Below are 26,964 nucleotides of genomic sequence, written 5' to 3'. Positions count from 1 at the left end.
TGAGCGTCTGAAAAATGGCGGTTTCGCGTGCGGCATTTTGTTAACTTATTGGTACCGTGCATTGTTGTGCACAGACCGATGTGTAGATATGTAGCTTTATTGCTATTCGTAGCCATACACAAATTAATTTCTAATGATAACACGTGGTAAATAAATTAAGCAGGCGGATAAGGTACAAAATGGGGAGGCGGTGGCATGCGTAGGTAAGCAAAGTAATATATGCCTAGTTTGAGGTGTGGCAGATGGGAAAACAGTTTTAGCGGGGGACAAAGATGATTACATGTGAACACACAAAAATTTAACAAAAATATATATCATCTGTTATCCACAAGTCACCTTATGGTTTGTTGCGGAGGGTAATTCGCATATCATTGAAACTTCCCCATTTTCATATTCCACTCGCGAATGTTGCACGCGAAGAATGATTGTTGGTAAGTCTTCCAGTGAGCTCAGATCTCCCTGATTTTATCGGTGTGGCCATTTCGCGAAATATACGTAGGGGAAAACAATACACAATAAACCAGCAAAAACAAGGAAAGAATAAGGACGCCCCACGAAGCTTTACCCGAATGTGACGAAAATCGCTAGATGTGATTTACATGTACAAACAAACAAATGATTCCAGTATCAGAGAAATTGGATGATTAATTCAAGGGAATGAGTGTCACAAATTGAGCAAGTCAATAATGCGTTGTTCTACCCCTAACCGTTATGCAAGCAGCTACTCGGGTTGGGACTGATTGGCAGTGTTGTTGGACGTCCACTTGAGGGATATAGTGCCAAATTCTGTTAAATTAGCGTGCTAGAGCGTCAGTATGCTGTGCTGGTTGGAAGGCCCTGCCCATACTGCTCCAAACGTTCTCAGTTGGGGAGCGGTCCAGCGATCTTGGAGGCATAGACAAGCAGTAAAAACTCCCGCCATGTGCGGGCGGGCTATATCGCCCTGAAATGTAAGCCTACGATTGCTTTCAACGGCTGACAACCAAAGGGATTCTGCTGTGAAATGAAATGGCACTCCAGATCATCACTCCAGTTTGTGTGGCGAGCGACAGTCAGACACCCCACGGCTGTCCGCGGCGGTCTAGACCCATTTTCCGCCTGGACGCTCATTAACTGGAGTTCAGTTGTATCCAGTGATGAGTCCCGCTTCGAATTGAGCCCGTATGAGAAGCGAAGAAGGTTTTCTGTGATTTCCCTAAATCGCTCCAGGCAAATACCGGGATGGTTCCTTTGAAATGGCACAGCCGGCTTCCTTCCCCGTCCTTCCATAATCCGATGTGACCGATGACCTCGCAGTCTGGTCTCTTCCCCCAAACAACCCAACCCCACCAGCGAAGACGTGTCCAAAGACGCCCCAGACAGCAGTGTAATGGCAACGTGACTGTCGTACGATTCGACGACCAGGAGTGACTTTCGGGGCTGCATTTTCATACCATAGCAGGACTCGTCTGGTTGTAAACCGCAGCACCCTTACGGCTCAGCGATTCGTCGACGATATTCTACACCCCGTTTCGTGTCCTTTCATGCCAAGCAATCCTGGGCTTACATTTCAGTAAGATGATTCCCGCTCACACATGGCGAAAGTTTCTATTGCTTGTCTTCCTACTTGCCAAACACTGCCTTGCGCAACATGGTCGCCGGATCTCTTCCCAACAGAGAACGTTTGAATTACTATGGGCAGGCCCATCCGACAGTCTCAGGGTTTTGAAGGCCTATGGCGCCAACTGGACAGAATTTGGAACGATATCCTCCAGGGAGACGTCCAACAGCTATGTCAGTCTATGCCAAGCCGAATAACTGCTTGCATAAGGGCGAGAGGTGAACAAACGTTATTGACTTTCTGAATTGTGACGCTCTTTCTGTAGAACAAATGATCCAATTCTTTTTTAATTGTATCATTTGTTTGTCTGTACAGGGTGTTCAAAAAGTCTCTCCGAAGTGCCGTATGATTGTTAGCCGTGCGTGCCGTATGATTGTTCGCCTGCCTGGGTTACTTCCCTTCAAGTGGACTCTCCCAACATTCCACTTTTCGGTTATCTCAGCCAGCGTCAGTAGTATCGTTGGTGTGGTTGTCGTTAAGTGTTGACGTGAACGTTTAAGTTTAGTTCCTTGGTTGCTCTGTTTCGTTTTTGTCGCTGTTAAAATGCTAGCTATTGAAGAACGTGCGTTTTTAGTCGAACAAGTATACAAAGCTGGCTGTAAATACACAGTTTCACTTCGTCAAACCATTAATGTAGTTTTTACTGGAGACAGCACTCCCTCATCGCGATGCTGTGCGAGATTTGATTAACAAATTTCGAAGTACGGTTCAGTGACAGATGCACCGAGAAGTGGTCGTCCTAGCGTCTTGTCTGAGGATAAACTACTCGATATTTCCGATAAAAAGTCCATGAGTCCGAAGAAGTCAGTAAGAAAATTTGCCCAGGAAATCAGTGTTAGTGTCGGAACGTACCACACAGCTGTAACTTTTCCCATACAAAGTGACAGTCGTGCAAGAACTGAAAAATACTGACCATGGCAAGAGACTGCATTATTGTCAATGGTTCAAAAATTTCGTTCAACAAAATGGAAGGGATATTCTTAACGAAAATTTTTTCACTGATGAGGCGTGGTTTCATTTATCCGGGTACATCAACTCGCAAAATTTTCGTATGTGCAGTACTGTAAATCCATTGTGTATTCATGAGGTTCAAAATGGTTAAAATGGCTCTGAGCACTATGCGACTTAACTTCTGAGGTCATCAGTCGCCTAGAACTGAGAACTAATTAAACCTAACTAACCTAAGGACATCACACACATCCATGCCCGAGGCAGGATTCGAACCTGCGACCGTAGCGGTCGCGCGGTTCCAGACTGAAGCGCCTAGAACCGCACGGCCACACCGACCGGCCTATTCATGAGGAACCACTTCATTCTATGAAAATAGGAGTTTGGATTGCAATTTCTAGACGTGGGATTTTGGGTCCCTTATTTTTCAACGAAACAATAAACGCACAACGATATTGCAGTGATATTCTGTACCCATCCATAGAAGAACTTGTGTTAAGCGAAATAGTGAACGGTTATTTTCAATAAGATGGTGCAACCGCGCATACAGCTCCCGTTTCGCTGCTTGCTGATGTTTTTGGTGATCGCTTAATTTCACACGGACTTTGGCCTCCACGATCGCCTGACCTAACACCACCTGCCTTTTTCTTCTGGGGTGCAGCGAAAGCAAGTGTCTATAAAAGCCGTCCAAAATCCATCGGTGAATTGAAAACTACAATATCGACTTTCACTGCTTCTGTTACAGAAGAAATGTTACAACTGGTGTTTGGAAACATGATTAGACGAATTGAATTGTGTATTCAACAACAGTGGGGGGGGGGGGGGGGGGGACACTTTGAACATTTAATGTGAAAATTTGTAAGTACAAATGAAAAGTCAATAAATTAATTACTTGTATTTCCCTGAGTTTCATTTCGGTATATTCACTGCGGCATACGGCACGACCGCATAACAATCATACGGCACTGCGGAGAGACTTTTTGAACACCCCGTATATGTACATCACATCTATCAATTTCCATTCCATTCGGATAATCACTTCTTGGTGTGTCTTTTCTTGCCTTAGAAAGTGTGTATTAATTTGTTCTTCTAACAGTGTATGGTCTCGGAATTTTAACAGTAAACCACATCGCGATGCAGGGCGCCCTCTTGTAGCGTCTGCTATTGAAGTCGGGTGGGTATCTCGGGTATTAACCAAATCTGTTGCGACACGTACTGCTTTCCTCTGGATATTCTCTGTTTCCCCTATCAACTCTTTCTAGAACGGACCCCAGACTGACGAGCAGTACTTTAGTATTGCTACCCTCTTCATGGCTCAAGTACTCTACATGACAATTCAAATTGAGAAAGTCATTAACACGTTGGTCCATCATTGGCCCTTACGCAAGCAGTTATTCGACTTGGCGTTGATTGACAGAGTTTTGGATCTCTTGAGGGAAATAGTGCCAAATTCTGTCCAGTTGGTGTGCTAGTCTGTCGACGTTACTGTACACCCCGTTCTGTTGAGCCTCGTGGCAAGCCATCCAGGTCTTTCATTTCAGCAATATGTTGCCCGTTGGCATATGACGAGAGTTTCTAATGCTCGTCTTCGTGCTTACCAAACCTAACCTTGGACAGCAAGGTCACCGGCCGCCTCCGCAACGGAGGAACATAATGAACAGGGTTCTCTTAACAGATCGGTGTTTTGAGGACCTAACGCGCCAGTTGGACAGGATTTGTCACGATATCCGTCAGAAAGACATCCATCGGCTGTGTCAATGAATTCCAAGCCCAGTAACTGCTTGCATAAGGATCAGAGGTGGACCAACGCATTATTGACTTGCTCAGCTTGTGAAGCTCTTTCTCTTGAAGAAATCATTCAATTTTCCTGAAACTGAAATCATTGTTTGTCTGTACATGTACATCATATCTACGGATTTTCGTCTCATTCGGGTAATTCTTTTGTGGTGTGTCGTTTTTCTATATTAGAGCATACTTCGTGCATCACAGTAACCCAATGTACATCATACGCACCCTGGTCAAATGATGTGTTGCCTGACTGAACGTGGTGAAATATTTTCCGTTGCAGTTTTATTTTACCCACCGTTTATTAGTGAGCTGAAGCGATTGAGGGAGTAGTGTTAGCATGTCGAAACAAACAAAGCGTCGTTGTAATGTAGGTTGCACAGACTGCGGAGCGAGACTGAAGCGCGGCCGTTTGCAGGGTGCTGATAGCTGAGGACGACTACGACGGTTCGCGTAAGAAGCCGGGCGCCCACCTGTCGCTGAGCCCCGTGCTGCTGTCGCAGCTCAGCAACGCCACCGACGCCCGGGAGCTGGAGGACGCCATCGACGACTGGACCAGAGCCCTGCCGCCTGGAGCCACGCCCGTCTGGAGGGTGAGCGCGCGCATCAGCACCCTCACACGCTGGGCACTAAATGAGCGCCACACCACGACTGGCCAAGTCTCTTTTCCGAAATCGGTTTACAGTGCCTGAAGATGTTCAGACGTTTGATATTCAGTGCCACGTAAAAGCCTCTGCTAGCCTTTTCTACGATTTTGCGATGTTCAGCTGTAATCGTCCACATTGCTCCTATGTGTTTTGTAATATCTCTGCCACTGTGGCCGAGCGGTTCTAGGCGCTTCAGTCTGGAACCACGCGGCTGCTACGGTCGCCGGTTCGAATCCTGCCTCGGGCATGGATGTGTGGTGATGTCCTTACGTTAGTTAGGTTTAAGTAGTTCTAAGTTCTAGGGGACTGATGACCTCAGATGTTAAATCCCATAGTGCTTAGAGCCATTTGAACCATTTTGAAGCATCTACTCACATTCCATGAGGTCGTCTCGTCCATGTTCATTTACCTCTTACAACATAGCAAACCACTTCACTAGTCTACCTACATCCATTTGTCTGCTACACGTCTTTTTCGTCAAAGAGTTTCGACTATATTTAAATCCGCTGTGTCAAAAAAATGGTTCAAATGGCTCTGGGCACTATGGGACTTAACATCTGTGGTCATCAGTCTCCTAGAACTTAGAACTACTTAAACCTAACTAACCTAACGACATAGCACACACCCATGCCCGAGGCAGGATTCGAACCTGCGACCGTAGCAGTCGCTCGGTTCCGGACTGAAGCGCCTAGAACCGCTCGGCCACCAACGGCCGGCCTGTTGTGTCATTTCCATTTCAACTTCTTAACCGTCCTGTTGTTGTTGTTGTTGTGGTCTTCAGTGATGAGACTGGTTTGATGCAGGTCTCCATGTTACTGTATCCTGTGCAAGCTTCTTCATATCCCAGTACCTACTGCAGCCTACATTCTTCTGAATCTGCTTAGTGTATTCATCTCTTGCTCTCCCTCTACGATTTTTACCCTCCACGCTGCCCTCCAGCACTAAATTGGTGATCCCTTGATGCCTTCGAACATGTCCTACCAACCGATCCCTTCTTCTAGTCAAGTTGTGCCACAAACTCCTCTTCTCCCCAATTCTATTCAATACCTTCTCAGTTATGTGATCTACCCATCTAATCTTCAGCATTCTTCTGTAGCATTAACCGTCATAATTACAATAAATTACAATATTATAATTGCAACTCCATCTAGGCGGCCTCCAGCAATCGTCAAACTGACACAAAGCTTACAATATGCTTCGATATGCAAATGATTGTGGGAATGCTGCGTTGTCAACTCCCCTGAAAGCGCATGGGTAGGAGTCGAGTTACAGACAGCTGCAATAGACGCAATCACATTCTTATGGCACAGTCATAACCGGTTTCGGCCATACAATGACCGTCTTCAGATTCTAAACGAGGCATACACTGAACGCAGGTCACTGTATGGCCGAAACAGGTTATGACTGTTGTGAACTTTAAATTGTTTGAACAGGTTATGACTGTGTCATAAGAATGTGATTGCGTCTATAAATAAACAAAAAATTTTTACAAAATAATCCGTCACTCACTCCATTGACAAAATGTCGTTTTTACAAGCTGCAATAGCGGCAGCTCAACCAACTTCCCTACAGTCTAGTTCGTTGTGGGTGCGAACCGTTTCGTGACAGGTTTATTAAGTATATCTAATAAGTGAGAGCCAACGGCCTTGCCGCAGTGGTAACACCGGTTCTCGTCAGATCGCTGAAGTGAAGCGGTGGCGGACTGGGCCAGCACTAGGATCGGTGACTGTCCTTTCTGCCGAGCGCTGTTGGCAAGCGAGGTGTACTCAGCCCTTATGAGGCAAACTGAGCAGCTACTCGATTGAGAAGTAGCAGCTCCGGTCTCATAAACTGACATAAGGCCGGGAGAGCGGTATGTTGACCTTATGCCCCTCCATATCAGCATCCACTGACGCCTGTGGTCCGAGGGTGACACGGCGGCCGGTCGGTGGCATTGGGGCTTCATGGCCAGTTCGGGTGAAGTTTAATTTTAATAATTATGAAATACACACTACAGAACGGAATGTGTATTCAATCTTTTCCACCCATATTGTAACGAAGAAAAATCAGTGATACAGATTCTTGCAGTACAAAATGGTTTCTACAAAATATTACACTTTAAAGAACGGATTACACCTTCTGTCGTCTCTTACTTTATTAACGAACCGACGAAAGAATCAATTCTAAAATATCCACGGCAGGATGAACAGTATTTCAAATTATGTTCTATTGTAGTCACAAATTTCCATTACAGAACGGAATATGATCTGAACTACTTTCTAACGCACAGACAGCTTGGCAAGAAAGTCACTGTTCCAGGATAATTACAAAATAAATTTACATTCCATTCACATACCTTTTTATTCAGATGTTTCAGACTCACTTCCTTCACAACTGGACTCACTGGATGTGGGTGCCAGACTGACAGTTACCGAATCCAATGTTCCGTATTCAGCAACTTCTTTCCATTAATCTTCTTCTCTCAGTTTTTCAGTGTGATGTTCGCAAGATTCCGAGACAGCTACGGTGATTTTGTCTATTGCTTCACGGATCAGTCTTTCGGTGTCGGCTACCTGATAGTTGCTATTTTTATCTCTCGCGCATGTCTTCAACTCTGCCCATACAAGTTCTGTTGGATTATACGAGGGTTGGAACTTAAATAGTGGCAACTATTTATCCACAACCGATACAAAAGAGTTACATGTTTGCACCTGTTACTGTTCTTCAAAGTAGTCACCAGCGTTGTGTAGAACCCGTTACCAGCGACGTGGAAGGCGTAGTATACCGTTAGCAGAGCCTGTTCTGTTGATGGAGCTCATGGAGCGGTCTACTGCCTGTCCAATCTCTGTAACAGTTGTGAAGCGAATGCCACGAAGTGTTTCCTTCATCTTCGGAATCAAATCAAAGTCACGAGGACTTAAGTACGGAGAGTATAGTGGATGGTAGAGTACTTCCCAGTCCCATCGACCGCACAGAGCAGCAACAGCTTGCAATGTATGCGTGGGTTGGGCAGAAAGTGTCGCCGTGGAGGAACGTAATGCGTTAGTATAACACCATAACAGTCGCACACGAGAATCACCATAATTTGTGACTGCTCCGTTCGCACCATCAACAGAACAGGCTCTACTAACGGTGTACTGCGCCTTTCACATCGCTGGCAACGGGTTCTACACAACGCTGGCGACTACTTTGAAGGACAGTAACAGGTGCAAACATGTAACTGTTTTGTATCGGTTGTGAATAAATAGTTATTACTATTTAAGTTCGAACTATCGTATACAATGGCAATGACAAGGAGGTACTCGGTTCACTCTGTGACCATACTGCAGAGCTATGGAATCAGTTTTGTATGTTTTTACCGCTGCCTTTTGAAACCTTAAGGATCTCCAAAGCCTCTACTTTTGCTTGTGTTTAAATCTGCTGTATATTATTACTTCACAGCAACGAAAGAATTTACGTTTTTCTTGTGTTTATATTGGGAGACCTGTCTGGACTAACAGAGAGACACCTAGTATTGCCCATAACAATTACAGAACATGGATGCAAATAGTCCACAGTTGAGTCTGAAACAATTCTCATGATGTTTCTCACTCTTTTCGGAATTGTAGTCAGAGTTGTGTTTCGATTTTGATCCGAATACAGGGTGTTACAAAAAGGTACAGCCAAACTTTCAGGAAACATTCCTCACACACAAAGAAAGAAAATATGTTATGTGGACATCTTTCCGGAAACGCTTACTTTCCATGTTAGAGCTCATTTTATTACTTCTCTTCAAATCACATTAATCATGGAATGGAAACACACAGCAACAGAACATACCAGCGTGACGTCAAACATTTTGTTGCAGGAAATGTTCACAATGTCCTCCGTTAGCGAGGATACATGCATCCACCCTCCGTCGCATGGAATCCCTGATGCGCTGATGCAGCCCTGGAGAATGGCGTATTGTATCACAGCCCTCCACAATACGAGCACGAAGAGTCTCTACATTTGGTACCGGGGTTGCGTAGACAAGAGCTTTCAAATGCCCCCATAAAAGAAAGTCAAGAGGGTTGAGGTCAGGAGAGCGTGGAGGCCATGGAATTGGTCCGCCTCTACCAATCCATCCGTCACCGAATCTGTTGTTGAGAAGCGTACGTACGCTTCAACTGAAATGTGCAGGAGCTCCATCGTGCATGAACCACATGTTGTGTCGTACTTGTAAAGGCACATATTCTAGCAGCACACGTAGAGTATCCCGTATGAAATCATGATAACGTGCTCCATTGAGCGTAGGTGGAAGAACATGGGGCCCAATCAAGACTTCACCAACAATGCCTGCCCAAACGTTCACAGAAAATCTGTGTTGATGACGTGATTGCACAATTGCATGCAGATTCTCGTCAGCCCACACATGATAATTGTGAAAATTTACAATTTGATCACGTTGGAATGAAACCTCATCCGTAAAGAGAACATTTGCACTGAAATGAGGATTGACACATTGTTGGATGAACAATTCGCAGAAGTGTACCCGTGGAGGCCAATCAGCTGCTGATAGTGCCTGCACACGCTGTACATGGTTCTCTGTAACTGGTTCTCCCGTAGCACTCTCCCATACAGTGACGTGGTCAACGTTACCTTGTACAGCAGCAACTTCTCTGACGCTGACATTAGGGTAATCGTCAACTGCACGAAGAATTGCCTCGTCCATTGCAGGTGTCCTCGTCGTTCTAGGTCTTCCCCACTCGCGAGTCATAGACTAGAATGTTCCGTGCTCCCTAAGACGCCGATCAATTGCTTCGAACGTCTTCCTGTCGGGACACCTTCGTTCTGGAAATCTGTCTCGATACAAACGTACCGCGCCACGGCTATTGCCCCGTGCTAATCCATACATCAAATGGGCATCTGCCAACTCCGCATTTGTAAACATTGCACTAACTGCAGAACCACGTTCGTGATGAACACTAACCTGCTGATGTTACGTACTGATGTTCTTGATGCTAGTACTGTAGAACAATGAATCGCATGTCAACACAAGCACCGAAGTCAACATTACCTTCCTTCAGTTGGGGCAACTGACGGTGAATCGAGGAATTACAGTACATACTGACGAAACTAAAATGAGCTCTAACATGGAAATTAAGCGTTTCGGGACACATGTCCTCATAACATCTTTTCTTTATTTGTGTGTGAGGAATGTTTCCTGAAAGTTTGGCCGTACCTTTTTGTAACAACGTGTAAAAGGCACCAATCCGGTAGCAGCGGAAGCGGCGTGACATATTATGCGACACCCTCCTTTTCCCACTGGAACATTCAAGGGGCCTTGTCCCTCTGTCGTTTGCCAAATAAAATTTCAACTGTTGTTTTGATCTACCGAATTCTCGTTCAAGTAATGCACAGTTGACGTTCGTTTTGATCTGACTTTGTGCATTGTTCTTAGAAACATCATCCTAGCAGCAGCAATAACACTTCGTTCCGTTAAAAATTTCCCTTCGTCATATTTAAATGAGAAGTTCTTCATAGTAACCAATTCCGCTGCTGTGGGAAACTCGCCTCTGTCATAAAATTCGAAAACGTATCGATGCAAATCGTATCAATCGAAGTCGACGTTTCCGGTTTCCCGCTTTGGCATGATACGTTTGTTCCCTGGAGACCGAAAATCCACATTTCCAGTTGCCTGCCGAGAAAGTTGACCACCTGCACAATACGTCTGGCATTCCGTACGCCAGCATCGGCGCACGCCTCTGCAGTGCGTTCCTGCAGCTTGGCAGCCTTACAGACCGTCTCGCCTGAATCTCCCTCACGAGTGCACTTTAAAAATAATGTCCCTTCCTGTTTGTGAAACACTTGGCGCCTTCTAGCTGTTTCAGCTGCTGTGAGAAAATTCGCAGTGCACACAAAATGCCACAGAAATGAGTCAGCCGTAGTTTGGCGCACGTAGGAGACAATAGAACGCTCAAATTTGGCTGAAGTTTTTCACAGTACGGAACGCGGAAAGCGACTGAACGCTGATTGGTTAGCTGCGCAGCTGTCTACTGCTCTTCCCTGGCTCGGAGATCATCAATGCAGTCGAAGACTAAAGTGTTTCTACGCAATCACACAAAATAGGTAGGAGTAAGCCCATCTGCAGTCTGCATCCAAGGAAAGGCACATAGCGAATTTCTCATGCAGAAATCACATTTAAATGGTAAAGAGCTACAAGACAGTCCGCTATAGAGTCTGCGGTTTATCGCTCTGCTCTCTGCTCGAGCTGAGAGGGAACCCACGACTGTCGGCCTGTGTGGCCGAGCGGTTCTAGGCGCTACAGTCTGGAACCGCGTGACCGCTACGGTCGCAGGTTCGAATCCTGCCTGGGGCATGGATGTGTGTGATGTCCTTAGGTTAGTTAGGTTTAAGTAGTTCTAAGTTCTAGGGGACTGATGACCTCAGTAGTTAAGTCCCATAGTGCTCAGAGCTATTTGAAACCCACGACTGCCATGCGAATATGTAACCGGCAGTTTCAGGAGGTCCATACTCATCGTCTTGCAAGATCTCAACTGCTACAAGCGACTAGCGCCCGACAGGACAGACATATTGTTCACTCATATCGTATAGCCATGTCATGTACCTTGATTCAGGAAGTAGGCTTGATAGCAGCTAGCCAAGTAGACAACGCGATAACGTCTGATGTACCACAAACTGTCAGCAAGGCAACGAATATTGCAGCTTTCCTCCATGTGGCATCACAGAAACGTGCACCATTCGACACTGGACTCAGAAGTGGCACTGCCTTCTGCGTGGAGAATCTCAGTATAATGAACGTTGCCAAAATGCGGTCGTCATCATCATACAGGCCCAGAACCTAGCGTCCTGATAAGTGGTGCCATTGGGTATATAATACGATCATCATCAATTTCCATAACCAGTAATTTTGTCAGTAGCTGTCATTTTTCTGATGTGTTGAGCTGGACGCCCGTGTCCAATATTCTATGCCTCTGTAATGTTAACTTTGAAAATGATAATGCAAGACCGCTTCTTATCCGTTCTGTCCTGTCCTGCCAAATCTCAACACAAGATTTGTTCAACTGTTAGTGACGTTAATAAAGTTAGTACAGATTGTGGATGCGAATTGGTTCAGGAGGAGATAAAATGTTGAAAATGGATCAAACATGGTCAATGTGTGCTTTTGTAAACCCCCTGACTGAGGAGCGGTAGTGGCGAAACATTGAAGTGGGAACTTGGAGACTGTATAGTATTGGCGGGGGCGGGGGGGGGGGGGGCGGGAGGGGGGGGGGAGTGTTCATTTACCAGCTATAGAATGGAAGTCCGGAGTGATTAGAGGGATTAATAAGGACAGGAAATTGAAATTATTTTAAATGCCTTAACCGAAAACTCCCTTGAGCACTTAGAGAGCCGATAGGAATGAACGATGGCTCCGGAGATGTGTACAGGCGAACAGACGTGAAACTGTTGCGCAATTGACCGCCCAGCTGAATCAAGGGTCTACCGTCAACGTCACCTCAACGATCGCTCAGCCCACATTTCTGCGTATGGGCCGTCCGCAGCAGGTGCCTGGTTAATGCACACATCCTGATTACCGTTCATCGGCGACGAAACTGGAATTTGCACCCAGTACAACTGCATCTTCACTCTGTGGCTACAGGTGGGCTTTTCAGATGACAGGCAGCCGTTTCCATGTACAGCGTGAAATTTCTGAAATCAATCTCCCTGTAACAATCGTTTAAAGGGTCTAGGCTGGAGAAGGGAGCGTTATGGTCTAGGGAATGTTTTCGCGGCATTGTTCGGGTGATGTCGTTCTGGGAGGCAAGATGGATCAATACAAATGTGCTCGTATTCTTGGGGAATGTGTTCACTCCTGCATGCAGTTTGTTTTTCCTCGATACGATAGCATCTACCAGCAGCGCAACGTGATGTGTCACAAAGCCCGGCTGAGCGGTGTAGCCGCGAGGTCTCGGGCGTCCTGTCACGGTACGCGCAGCCCCCCCCCCTCCCCCCGTCGGAGGTTTGAGTCCTCCCTCGGGCATGAGTGTGTGTGTGTTGTCCGATGACCTCAGCAAACTTCCAAAACTTTCCAGAAAGCTCGAAGCGCTCATACGTGGTATGAAGAGTACCAGAATGAGTTTACTACAGTCCCGTGACCGCCAAACTCCCCGGATTAAAAGGCAGTTGAGGATATGTGTGACCAACTCGATCGGGTTGTTCGCGTTGTGGATCCTCAACCGTGAAACAGCGCAGCTATCCGCCGCCCTGGAATCGGTACTGCTCCACATCCCTGTCGGTACCTCCCAAAACCTAAATGAGTGTCTTGTTACGCGTCTTGCAGCAGTCCGCACTGTAAGAGGTGGTTATTGAGGCTTTTGACAGGTGATTACATTAATGTGAGTGGGCAGTGTGTTTCTGATAACAAGTATGCGATTAGTGGGTAGTGGTCGTGAAACATTCATCTCTGAGACTGAAAACGTTGAATATAAGCTGATGGATCAAAACACTGTGAACAGTGTACACCGTGAGACTGAAGGCTGTCTGGTGACATTGTGGGCACGAGACTCGACAAGGACTAGCTATATTACAGGCTGAAAATTTGGAAACCCATTGACATAAGCGACTTTGACCAAGTGCAGATTGTTATGACCTTGCACCTGGGAACGAGCATCGACGAAACAGAGAAGCTGGTCGAGCGTTCGCGTGCTACTGTCGTCAGCATCTGTGGAAATTGGTTGAAGAATGGTGAAACAACGAGCAGACGACAAGTGTTTGACGTCCATGTCTCATCACAGAACGCGGTGGCCGAATACGCTTCAGCTCCACAGAAAGAAGAAAGATAAATAGTAAAAATTGTTTTGGTGAAATTGGATCTACAATTTTGATTGTCCATTTTATGTTAAATTGTATGTTAGATGCTAAAATATGGGCTTCCTGTTTTGAATGGTGCTCATACCATACCTTAAAGCTGGTACCTTGTGTGACGCTAACTGTTGAAGGGAAAATTCTACTGTGAGAATGCATAGAGAAATCTAACTACAAGAATTGTAAAAAAAATGCAAAAAATACAAATAAAAAATCATGCCCTCTCTGAAATTAATTGTTATCACAAAAACTGACTATGAACTTTGATGAAAAAATAATTACTCTGAAACTAAAGGTGCTCCCTGTGACAGCTACTTTAAGGAAGAATCTGTTTTAAACACTATTTGGCTTACCTTGGTCGCACTGGATAATCTCGTGCAGATTGCTCTCGAAGCTACAGCAGAGCTCAATAGCAAAATCTAACTGCTGATATACGTGAAGGTCCAATATGTTCTCCAAAAATCATTGCTATCATTCTAGGTTCATAATTTTTGATAATGGTTTAAAATAAATTAAAAATTTATTGGATCTTAGGATGTGCATAATCGTTCTTGGTTGAATGAAGTCAATAGCAATCTCATATTATTTGAATTAATAACCTCAATAATAGTTAATGTTCCTCTGAAATCACATAATTGTAGTCCATGAATTACACGAATTATACTTAAAATGTATAATGTTTCCTTAAACAAAATTCTAGAATCTAATTCTTAAATTCATGCCTCTCACAATGATCAACAAATGCCAATAAATACAAGGAAAGCAAAAATATTTTTTATCTGCGTTATCAAACCGCTGCCGCATATGAAACAAAACCATTATCTCTAATCCATTCATCACAAAGAGCATAATCGTACCAATGTAAAACTCAGTTATTGAAACCTATTAGTCAAGGGAAGGCAGGATTCGGTTACGATTGTGGACGGGGCCGTTATTAGTTACTATTGGTTGCCTTTTACAGTTACACACAATTTATTTTAAACCAGCAATTCCAGACTTAACAATGAATAAAAATATCACAAGTTATTAGTGAAGGAATAAAAAACTGTGTAAATAATAGTGTTTTCAGTGAGTTAGAATTTAGAAAATCACCATTAAATACAGATACGGCAGGTAATGTTTTAAATGCAAGCCACTGTGATCTGGGCAGAAGGTCTTACACGCCAGGAATGGAAAGTGATCTGTGGCAGATCTGACAGCAAAGAATCCTTTCAGGCAGAAGTTTTTCGGGTCAAGGCCTTCAGTGGACACCACTGATGATGAGGCTCCACGGGAGACGACCCCTACGTTTTTCCCAACGACCTCCTCAGTTATGATTGCATTGAGCACAGAATCTTCAAGACTGGGCAGTGGATCAATGGAAACGTCTTACCTGGTCGGGTGAATCAAGTTTCTTATTACACCAGGTCGACGGTCGTGTCCAGACGCGCCTTCGTCCAAGCCAACAGCTACTCACACACTGCGCCACGTATGCAGGGCGGTGGAGGCAGTATGATACTGATTTGGGCATTTAACTGGGCTTCTATGGGACCTGGACAGTAATCGAAAGCTGTGGACTACGTGAACATTACTGTGGATCACTTGGACCACTTCACACTTGATGTCTTCCCTGACGGCTATACCATCTTCCAGCAGAAAAGTGTCACAGAGCCAAAATCGTGCTACAGTGGTATGAGGAACATGAAATTGAGATGAATTTGATATCTTGACCACCAGACTCGCCTGTTGTGAACCAAATGCAAGACATCTAAGACACTTTCGGGAGCCATCACCACACACACAAACCACGGGCCTTTAATTTACGGGAGTTGGGTGAATTGTGTGTAGACGTCTGGTTGTCTCAAACCTGCAGAAACCTACCAAAGACTTGTCAAAACATGCAACTCACAATCGCTGTCAAAGTGCGGTACAAAGATGAACGAACATGCTACTAAGCAACTTGTCGTAATGTTTTGGTCGATCAGTGTAAATGGAAAAAAGGAAAAGAGTACTGCGCAGGGAGATCCAGAAATTCGTCACCATTTGAAAATGGACTAATTCGCTGAATAAAATCGGTAGAGAGATAAAAATTGACGCACGTGCCTGAAATGAAATGGAGCTTTATTGAAACCAAAAGCGAGTGTAAATGGTGGCCAACAGATGGCGCACTCCGCGGTTCTGTCAGCATCCACAACTGCAGATTTTAGGCTACCGAAAATCGAAGAACTGTCAGGGAAACTCCATTGCATGATGAAAAAGCCACGCTGTGATGTAGATTTACCACACCAATCGTGATCGGACCCTTTTTCTTCGAGGAAAAGCGATGTGCTGCTTTTCAAACTGTCACCGGAATAGGTGCGATGTGGTGATGTGGCCTGCAGGTGTCCAGTAGGCAGCGCATTTGCCCAGGAATTTGCCCAAAGTTGTACAAATTCCCAAAATATTCGAATTAAAGAAAATGATTTTTGAAAGTTTTTTTGTGCTAGAATGAATAATATACCAATTAAAATAAGGGATGGGATGATACTCGTGATATTAAAAGTTACTACATGTTTTTACTTATAGGTGTGTACATCACTGATTGCCTTTATTACTGAGAACAAAAGGAAAGAAGAGGGATTTGCAACTTGCTGTACCAAGGAAGGACGCGTGTTGCCGACAACTGCTTATCATTCATAATGTTACCAGTTCTACTCTTGTCTCTGGGTTTCTCTCTGTCGCCCTCATGCAATCACACACACAGCCGTACACACACTCACACGAACACACACACACACACACACACACACACACACACACACACACACACACACACACACGAGGTTGTCTCCATACCTGTACACTTCCATCCACTCGATACAATTTGAAACGAGACTCGTCCAACCAGGCAACATGTTTCAGTCATCAACAGTCCACTGTCGGTGCTGACGGGCCAAGGCGAGGCGTAAAGACCCCTTCGGCTCCGAAAGCCCATACAGATGATGTTTCGTTGAATGGTTCGTACGCTGACACTTGTTGATGGCCTAGCAATCTACGGAAGGGTGGCACTTCTGTCACGTTGAACGATTCTCTTCAGTCGCCGTTGGTCCCGTTCTTGCAGGATCTTTTTCCGGCCACAGCGATGTCGGAGATTTGATGCTTTACCGGATTCCTGATATTCACGGTACACTCGTGAAATGCTCGTATGGGAAAATCCCCACTTCATCGCACCTCGGATATGCTGTGTCTCATGGTTCGTGCGTCGACTACAAGACCACTTTCAAATTCAGTTACATCTTGATAACCTGCCATTGTAGCAGCAGTAACCGATCTAACAACTGCACCAGACTATTGTTGTCTTACTATATAATAACAGATCAGGAATTCAGGAAGGCTGTGAGGGACACTCGTGTTTTCAGGGGATTCTTTGATGACACCGATCATTATTTAATCTGTAGTGAAATTGGGATTGTGAGGCCGAAAGTGCAGGAGGTCAGGTCCATATGTAGGAGAATAAGAGTGGAGAAACTTCAGGATAAGGAAATCAGGCACAAGTACATAACAGCGATCTCAGAAAGGTACCAGTTAGTTGAATGTAGTCAATTACAGTCATTCGAAAAGGAATGGACAAGGTACAGGGACACAGTACTAGAAGTGGCTAAAGAATGTCTTGGAACAGTAGTGTGTAAAAGTAGGATGAAGCAAACAGCTTGGTGGAATGACACAGTCAAGGCAGCCTGTAAAAGGAAAAAGAAGGCGTATCAAAAATGGCTACATACTAGAACTCAGGTAGACAGAGAAAGTTGAAGAAGAAACAAAGCCAAACAGATAATTGCAGCATCCAAGAAGAAATCTTGGGAAGACTTTGGAAATAGGTTGGAGACCATGGGTCAAGCTGCTAGAAAACCATTCTGGAGCGTAATTAGCAGTCTTCGAAAGGGAGGTAAGAAGGAAATGACAAGTATTTTGGACAGGTCAGGAAAACTGCTGGTGAATCCTGTGGATGCCTTGGGCAGATGGAGGGAATATTTTGAAGAGTTGCTCAATGTAGGTGAAAATACGATCAGTAATGTTTCAGATTTCGAGGTAGAATGGGATAGGAATGATGATGGAAATAGGATCACATTTGAGGAAGTGGAGAAAATGGTCAATTGATTGCAGTGTAATAAAGCAGCTGGGGTGGATGAAATTAAGTCGGAACTCATCAAATACAGTGGAATATCAGGTCTGAAATGGTTACACAGGATAATTGAAATGGCCTGGGAGTCGGGACAGGTTCCATCACACTGGACAAAAGCAGTAATCACACCAATCTTTAAACATGGAAACAGAAAAGAGTGTAACAACTACAGAGGTATCTCTTTGATCAGTATTGTGGGTAAAATCTTCTCAGGTATTGTTGAAAGGAAAGTGCGAGTATTAGTTGAAGACAAATTGGATGAAAATCAGTGTGGGTTTAGGCCTCTTAGAGGTTGTCAGGACAAGATCTTTAGCTTACGGCAAATAATGGAGAAGTGTTACGAGTGGAACAGGGAATTGTATCTATGTTTTCTAGATCTAGAAAAGGCATATGACCGGATTCCTAGGAGGAAGTTATTGTCTGTTCTACGAGATTATGGAATAGGAGGCAAACTTTTGCAAGCAATTAAAGGTCTTTACATGGATAGTCAGGCAGCAGTTAGAGTTGACGGTAAATTGAGTTCATGGTTCAGAGTAGTTTCAGGGGTAAGACAAGGCTGCAACCTGTCTCCACTGTTGTTCATATTATTTATGGATCATATGTTGAAAACAATAGACTGGCTGGGTGAGATTAAGACATGTGAACACAAAATAAGCAGTCTTGCGTATGTGGATTACTTAGTTGTGATGGCAGATTCGATTGAAAGTTTGCAAAGTAATATTTCAGAGCTAGATCAGATATGTAAGGACTATGGTATGAAGATTAGCATCTCCAAAACGAAAGTAATGTCAGTGGGAAAGAAATATAAACGGATTGAGTGCCAAATAGGAGGAACAAAGTTAGAACAGGTGGACGGTTTCAAGTACTTAGGATGCATATTCTCACAGGATGGCAACATAGTGAAAGAACTGGAAGCGAGGTGTAGCAAAGCTAATGCAGTGAGCGCTCAGCTACGATCTACTCTCTTCTGCAAGAAGGAAGTCAGTACCAATACTAAGTTATCTGTGCACCGTTCAATCTTTCGACCAGCTTTGTTGTATGGGAGCGAAAGCTGGGTGGATTCAGGTTACCTTATCAACAAGGTTGAGGTTACGGATATGAAAGTAGCTAGGATGATTGCAGGTACTAGTAGATGGGAACAATGGCAGGAGGGTGTCCACAATGAGGAAATCAAAGAAAAACTGGGAATGAACTCTATAGATGTAGCAGTCAGGGCGAACAGGCTTAGATGGTGGGGTCATGTTACACGCATGAGAGGAGCAAGGTTACCCAAGAGACGTATGGTTTCAGCAGTAGAGGGTAGGAGGAGTCGGGGCAGACCAAGGAGAAGGTACCTCGATTCGGTAAGAATGATTTTGAAGTAATAGGTTTAACATCAGAAGAGGCACCAATGTTAGCACTGAATAGGGGATCGTAGAGGAATTTTATAAGGGGGCTATGCTCCAGACTGAACGCTGAAAGGCATAATCAGTCTTAAATGATGATGACATAGGCGTTGCCTCCCGCAGCGTCGTATTCTGCCTGTTTACAGACACTATGTGGTCAAAACTATCCAGACAAAAAAAAAAAATACTTTTTTCAAATTAGGTGGAATGTGCTGCCACCGACTGACTGCCAGGTTCTCTATATCAGCAACTTCAATAATCATTAGACATCGTGAGAGAGCAGAATCGGGCGCTTCGCGAAACTCACGGACTTCAAACGTGGCCAGGTTTGGGTGTCACTTGTGTCATACGTCCGTATGCGTGATTTCCACACTCCTAAACATCCATAAGTCCATTGTTTCCGATATGATAGTGAAGTGGAAACATGAAGGGACACGCACAGAACAAAAGCGTACAGGCGGACATCGTCTGTTGACTGACAGAGACCGCCGACAGTTGGAGAGGGCAGACCATTACACAGGAATGCAAAACTGCATCAGGATCCACTGCAAGTACTATGATAGGCGGGAGGTGAGAAAACTTGGATTTCATGGTCGAGCGGCTGTTCATAACTCACACATCACGCCGATAAATGCCAGACGACTCCTCATTTGGAATGAGGAGCTTAAACATTGATCGATCGAACAGTGGAAAAACGTTGTGGGGAGTGACAAATCACGGCACACAATGTGGCGATCCGATGACAGGGTATAACGAATGCCCGGTGAACGTCATTTTCCAGCGTGTGTAGTGCCAACAGTAAAATTCGGAGGCGGTGGTGTTATGGTTTGGTCGCGTTTTTCATGCATTGGGCTTGCACCCCTTGTTGTTTTGAGTGGTATTATCACAGCACAGACCTACACTGATGTTTTAAGCACCTTCTTGATTCCCAGTGTTGAAGAGAAATTCGGGGATGGCGATTTCAGCTTTCAACAAGATCGAGAACATGTTCATAATGCACGTCCTGTGGCGGAGTGGTTATACGACAATAACATCCCCGTAATGGACTGGCCTGCACAGAGTCCTGTTGTGAATCCTATAGAACACCTTTGGGATGTTTTGGAACGCCGACTTCGTGCCAGGACTCACCGACCGACATCGATACCGCTCCTTAGTGCAGCATTCCTTGAAGAATGGGCTACAATTCCCCAAGAAAGCTTATAGCATCTGATTGAACGTATGCCTGCGAAAGTGAAAACTGTCATCAATGCTAAGGGTGGGCCAACACGATATTCAATTCCAGCATTACCGATGGAGGGCCCCACGAACTTGTAAGTCATTTTCAGCCAGGTGTCCAGATACTTTAGATCTCTGTTTTTGTATACACATGCCTGTACCAGTTTCTTTGGCGCTTGCGTGTATTAATACTGGAGTTGTATGTGGAGATAACGAAATGCGTTTTTTCGTCAGGATACGCGTTTAGTTTAATTCGATTATAATATGGCAAATGGTAGGGTTTTCTCTTTAGTTCCTTGCCTATAAATGGGATGTATTGGGAGTATTTTTCTCTTTCTGATTGGTGCTCTACGTATGAAAATAAGAGAAATTGAGAGACCATACTCAGTCAGATACATAAAGTATGCAAAGAAGTCAACTGATAAGGCAATAATTTTCGGACTGCCGGCAACACAGAGCATGAGCAGTAGAGAGGCAGAAGAGAGCGAGGGGTAGGTGTTCCCGACTGCCCGCCTCGCCCCTTACAGGTGTTCTTGCCAGCTGTGTGCACCTGCTGGACACCCCGTCCATCTGTTGCAGCTGGGCAGCCCCCACCACTCGCGGCCCGCGACCCGCCTGGGCCCCCAGATGGTGGACGGGCTGAACATGCTGGTGATGATGCTGCCCGGCGCTGCCGTCACCTACATGGGAGAGGAGATCGGCATGCGGGACACCCGTGTGTCCTGGGAGAAGACCAGGGACCCCATGGCGCTCGACGACGGCCGCAAGCGCTACGACGAGGTCTCCAGGGACCCCGCGCGCACGCCGTTCCACTGGGACGACAGCGAGAGCGCGGGTACGTTGCACCAGGTAGCAGGGACAGCTGGCGCTGATCAACTACAGATACCCTGTCCAAAAAACATGTACTTTTCTTTTTTTACAATTATTAAATATTTTTCATTTAACGTGCTGAAGTACTTGTACTGTCTGACAATATTTTAGTTCGTCAACTTAAGCACTATATGTTGTTGTAGTTGCTGTTGTGGTCTTCAGTCCTGAGACTGGTTTGATGCAGCTCTCCATGCTACCCTATCCTGTGCATCTCCCAGTACTTACTGCAACCTAAATCCTTCTGAATCCGCTTAGTGTATTCATCTCTTGGTCTCCCTCTGCCATTTTTACCCTCCACGCTGCCCTCCAATACTAATTTGGTGATCCCTTGATGCCTCAAAACATGTCCTACCAACCGATCCCTTCTTCTAGTCAAGTTGTTCCATAAACGTCTCTTCTCTCCAACCCTATTCAACACTTCCTCATTAGTTATGTGATCTACCCACCTAATCTTCAGCATTCTTCTGTAGCACCACATTTCGAAAGATTCTATTCTGTTCTTGTCCAAACTATTTATCGTCCATGTTTCACTTCCAACATGGCTACACTCCATACAAATACTTTTAGAAACGACTTCCTGACACTTAAATGTATACTCGATGTTAACAATTTTCTCTTCTTCAGAAACGCTTTCCATGCTATTGCCAGTCTACATTTTATATCCTCTCTACTTCGACCAGCATCAGTTATTTTGCTCCCCAAATAGCAAAACTCCTTTACTACTTTAAGTGTCTCATTTCCTAAGCTAATTCCCTCAGCACCATCCGACTTGATTCGCTTACATTCCATTATCCTCGTTTTGCTTTTGATGTTCAACTTATATCCTCCTTTCAAGACAAAGCACTCTATACACATCTGATATTAACAGCATATGGGCGATCTGTAGTATTACGAATATTGAATAAATTTTCAACTGCCAAGATCGCGAAAAACATTTATTCATATAGATTATCGGTTTCGGCAGTTCTTTGGTGCCATCTTCTGATGTATGTTTACATCATTACACAATAGTCTCCTTCAGCATAGTAAGTGGTGCTATACAACGTGTATCCATGTTGGTACCGTCAGCCGTATTAGAAGTTGCCAAGTCAATTAAAAAAAACAGCTATGTACACACATCTTATTGCGCCCATCACAATTGTTCATATTCATCACCACTTTACAAAGTTGTAAGCACTTGTAATCGGCGCAATAGCATATGTGTACATAGCTGTTATTTTAAATGACTCGACGACTCCTAGTATGGCTTACGATACCAACATCGATATTCATTGTATAGCACCGCTTACTGTACTGAAGGAGGAAATTATATCATGATATTAACGTACATACGAAGATGCATCTGGTAATCGATATGAATAAATTACTTTAGCGATACTGGCAGCTGATAATTTATGCAGTGTTCAATTTAAGCACAGACAGATGCGATGCAGTTTGATTTTAGAAACCTTTTCTGATCGACATAATAAACATTAGTGAAGGCCCTAAAACTAGCGTCCTTAATAGATGATTATGAGGTCTATTTTTAAGTGCCTCGGCTGGATTAATGTTACCTTTTTTACCCTGTACCACGGTAGGTCATAGGAAAGTTTGTTTTACGATTATGGATTCTGACACGTATCCGGAGCTCACATCCAGGATGCTTCGTCCTCTGTCACACTGTGGTTTGTACGGATGGTGAAGTGCATCACCTCAATACAGGTTGATTCAAAGAAAGAAATCATCATTTCAGATATACACGCTGTTTGTTTTAACATGAGACAACTAAATATCTCGAAAACGACGGATTGTACGAAAACAATGTTTTGGGTCAAATGTTAACATTAGTAATCGGGATATCCTACCTTTCCTACAACTGGCCTCCTAACGACCCCTCCTGCGGGGTCAACGTCGTACTTTCAAATGGATATCTATTTTTACTGCATATTCGGATTCTACGTCAATAAATACATACGGTTGACTCAAATCATTGTTTACCATTCGTGGCAGATTTCGCTGTAATCGACAATTACCAAGTGTGCCTCTTTTTCAATTAAGAACTAACGCATATGATTCTACATTTCATTTACAACGTAAACGTAAACATTTGTTTCATAACGGCTGATATTTTTGTACAGACGTAGCTTGGGTGTTGCAAATATGATTGTACAGTAGAAATAATGTGGCTAGACATTGAAATTTCTAGAAAATAAGGTACATGTATAGTAAAGCAGTTTTCTATTCCCTATGATATGATTGAAGTGAGACCCCAACCCATGGAATGCTTGATTTCTGTGTTTGTTTCCACTCAACCGCCGTAACTTCCGCGCTGGTCGCCATACGGCTACAACCACCATCACAACAATTGTAATAAGGTAAAATGTGCAAGAAGTGATAGTGACAGGGTTACTTAATGAAATAACAAAACTCAATGGTGTGCTGCAATTGGAATCATCGAAATTAAGTGACCCAATGTTGAGAGGTAAGAGAATTCACCGATATCGAGCATGCCGATGGGAACGGAAAACTATTACAAACATCCACGTCGTTGTTCCTAGATCACGCTAAACGTAGTTCCTAACCAGACATTAAAACAGTTGACCATATTTCACTGTATAATCAAATTTGTAACTCTAAAGTAAATTCAGGACATAAATCTCGACGGTTAGAACACCAAGGTTTGCATTTACATTGTAAATCATATGTAGAATCCAACGCTTCGGATCTTAATCGCAAAAACAAGCATACCTGATTTTTGTGAATTACTGCAGCATCTATTAGAATCCTAACTCGTCATAAAAATAAGGGGTTCCCATTTGAAAATACAACGTTGATCCTGTCCAACCAGCAGGGGTGAGAAGGAGGTGGCCATTTGTAGCACAGACAGTTGTTCCCCTTTGCTAATATTAACTTTTTAGTTACAACATTTTTTTCGTACGATGCTCCGTTTTTGAGACGTTTAGTTGTCTCAAGTTGAAACGGACATCCTGTATATTTCCCACATATAGACCATCAAAGACGTTGATTATAGATTGTGTCCTGAAATACTGGGTTTCCTAGTTTTCCCTTTCAAAAGAGTCATATTCTTTCATCAGTTCGTTGCCCTTACAGACGATGTTCAAAATGCCCACCTCTTTCTTGAACGAAGACCTAAAATCGATGTCTCATGGGCTTGCGGACACGATCCCAAGTTACAAGAATATTGCGAATTTTATGGCAACCTGCCACAATTATATTGCAAAGGAATTCCGTGTCAGGCACCGAAGATGAATACATAAATGATTTCAAATGGCCGCACAAGTAGAAATTCTTAGGGTTCAAATTTGGTGAACTTGGAGGCCAAGCAATTGAGCGACCACTACCTATCCATCGATCAGAAAACATTTGGTCCAAGTATGGGTGAGCAGTATTACTGAAGTGTGCAGGAGAGCCACCATGCAAGGAGTGAGCTTGTTGACGAATGATCAGTGGAGTGTCATCCAAAACATGCACTGTGGTGTTTACCAGGAAGTTCATATCTGCCTGCCTTGTAAATCTGTTAGCAAGTACATGGGTACAACTGGCCAATCACCAACTATACTGGGCCATGTGTTGAGGGGAAACTGCACTTGGTGATGAGATGGAACAATTTTACTTTCCAAGTGTGCAAGTACGTAATATCACCTCATGTGACCTGCACTTCACCTATGAATAATGCTAAGACAGGAAAATTGCGCGCTGCTGCAAGAGTCCCCGACAGAACGTAAATAGTACAGGACAATCTGCTGGTGACGGGGCCTCTACACTTGCAAATGATAGCGATACAACTGTTCCTCTCGCAACAGTCTCCAGACAGTCGTATGATTAACATTCATTTGCAACACTGTCCTTCGTGTGCTGATAGAAGGAGTCGTATGTATCTCCTCTACATCTGGAGTTGTGGATCTTTGTAGTCCACTCTCCAGACCAGGAAGTGTAAAATTTCCACAAATGCACAGACGGCAATGGATACGTTCAAATGCCTTCCAGTCTTGATATACGCAATATTTGTACAAACGGCAAGCCAGTGTAACATTGCTGTGCGCCTTACCTTAGAAGGAGTGCATTGATGCCAGCTCCTGATATTTGTCATCTTCACAATAAATTTCACTGGGTTCTTTACCACCACTGACTACAGTATAGTGGCAAGCATTATGAACTTAAGTCACGTAACGAAACAAACGTTGACTCTACCATGGCTACAGTCAAACTGTTTTACAACGTTAACAACAGTCAAAAGATTTTGCAGTATTCGTTTTTTTATCTATACAACCATAATCGCCACAGGAGATGTGGTTCAGCCTAAGACTTCTTGTTGTAACAGATGGCCGTTGACCAGGTAAATACTGAATCTGACGACGTGAAATTCCTGTATCACATGAAGCGCAACCTCCCATGCTCGCCAGACCTCCGCAACATACAAGCAAATTCTATATGACTATAAAGCTCAACTATCAGTTTCAAGATATATGATCTCAAAAATTCGTTATTAACTATGCACAGTTAACCCTAATCGAATTTGAGCTTTCCAGAAATCTTAAATACTTATTTTTCATTAGATTAAGAACCATTTGTGTTCCATAACTTTCACAACTCTTAAAACTGTCCACATTACTTTCCTCATTTATATAGAACTTAATAAGTAACGCATTATGCAGAGTTTTACATTTTAATACTGTGATGAAATTGTATATTTTGCATTGAAGTTCCAAACTATTAGCTTACCATAAGTTGGGTCATACAACACACACACACACACACACACACACACACACACACACACATATATATATATATTCATTTGTTCTAAAGTCAAGCTATATATATATATATATATATATATATATATATATATATATATATATATATATATATATATATATATAGCTTGACTTTAGAACAAATGAATGAAACATGTACACTATTGACATGTGTGATTAAGTATATTCACAATGCCATATACCTTTGGGATTTCCTTAGTCTTATTAAGTTACTGTTAATCTTTTACGGTTTATATAAATATTTGCTTCTTATTTAACATGGACTACAAATGTGTTATATTTGTTCAACATTTTATGAATGAAGTGAAATCTGATTTTATTACAACTTGCAGTTTGTTTCACACAAATGATTACCTTTTTGTAACTGTTACATGAGTTAGTTTTCTCCTTTTAAGTAAATCATTTTGATTTAGTGTCCACTGTCTGATGTCCATTGTCTGATGTAAATCATAATGATAATCATATGTTGTTTACTAGATATGTCTCTTAAAATTATTCCACACAGAATGAATTGTACCCTAATACAGAATAGCACTTCTTTCTATTCATTATTTTGGGGTTTTGTACCTTTATGTTTCACTTCATTGTCATTTGAGTGAAATAGTGTTATCTAATAATCTATTTAATTAAAAGATTTTTATAAATATTCCTTACATATTACAAGCTTATTTAGGGGCTAATAGGCTTTCTACCGACAGTTATGTAGTAAAAACCACTTCTGGCCTTATTGAGGACACTCTAGCCTCTGTCATATTGCCCTTGCATGTGACTTTATAAGATCCAATTATGC

At 43.5% G+C, this 26,964-nt stretch overlaps 1 protein-coding gene across 1 annotated transcript in view; it reads left to right on the top strand.

Moving 5' to 3' along the window:
* LOC126198763 (uncharacterized) overlaps nucleotides 1–26,964 on the top strand; it is a 210,100-nt gene that overhangs the window by 148,901 nt on the left and 34,235 nt on the right. The window contains exons 7-8 of the mRNA XM_049935324.1: nucleotides 4,752–4,926; nucleotides 21,106–21,361. Of these exons, the coding sequence (XP_049791281.1) occupies nucleotides 4,752–4,926; nucleotides 21,106–21,361 (431 nt within the window). The remainder of the gene's footprint in view (nucleotides 1–4,751; nucleotides 4,927–21,105; nucleotides 21,362–26,964) is intronic.

The sequence above is a fragment of the Schistocerca nitens genome, chromosome 1 (genome assembly GCF_023898315.1).
Source record: "Schistocerca nitens isolate TAMUIC-IGC-003100 chromosome 1, iqSchNite1.1, whole genome shotgun sequence".
In the NCBI taxonomy this organism is placed as follows: Eukaryota; Metazoa; Arthropoda; class Insecta; order Orthoptera; family Acrididae; genus Schistocerca; species Schistocerca nitens.
This window is presented reverse-complemented; position numbering and strand designations above follow the sequence as displayed.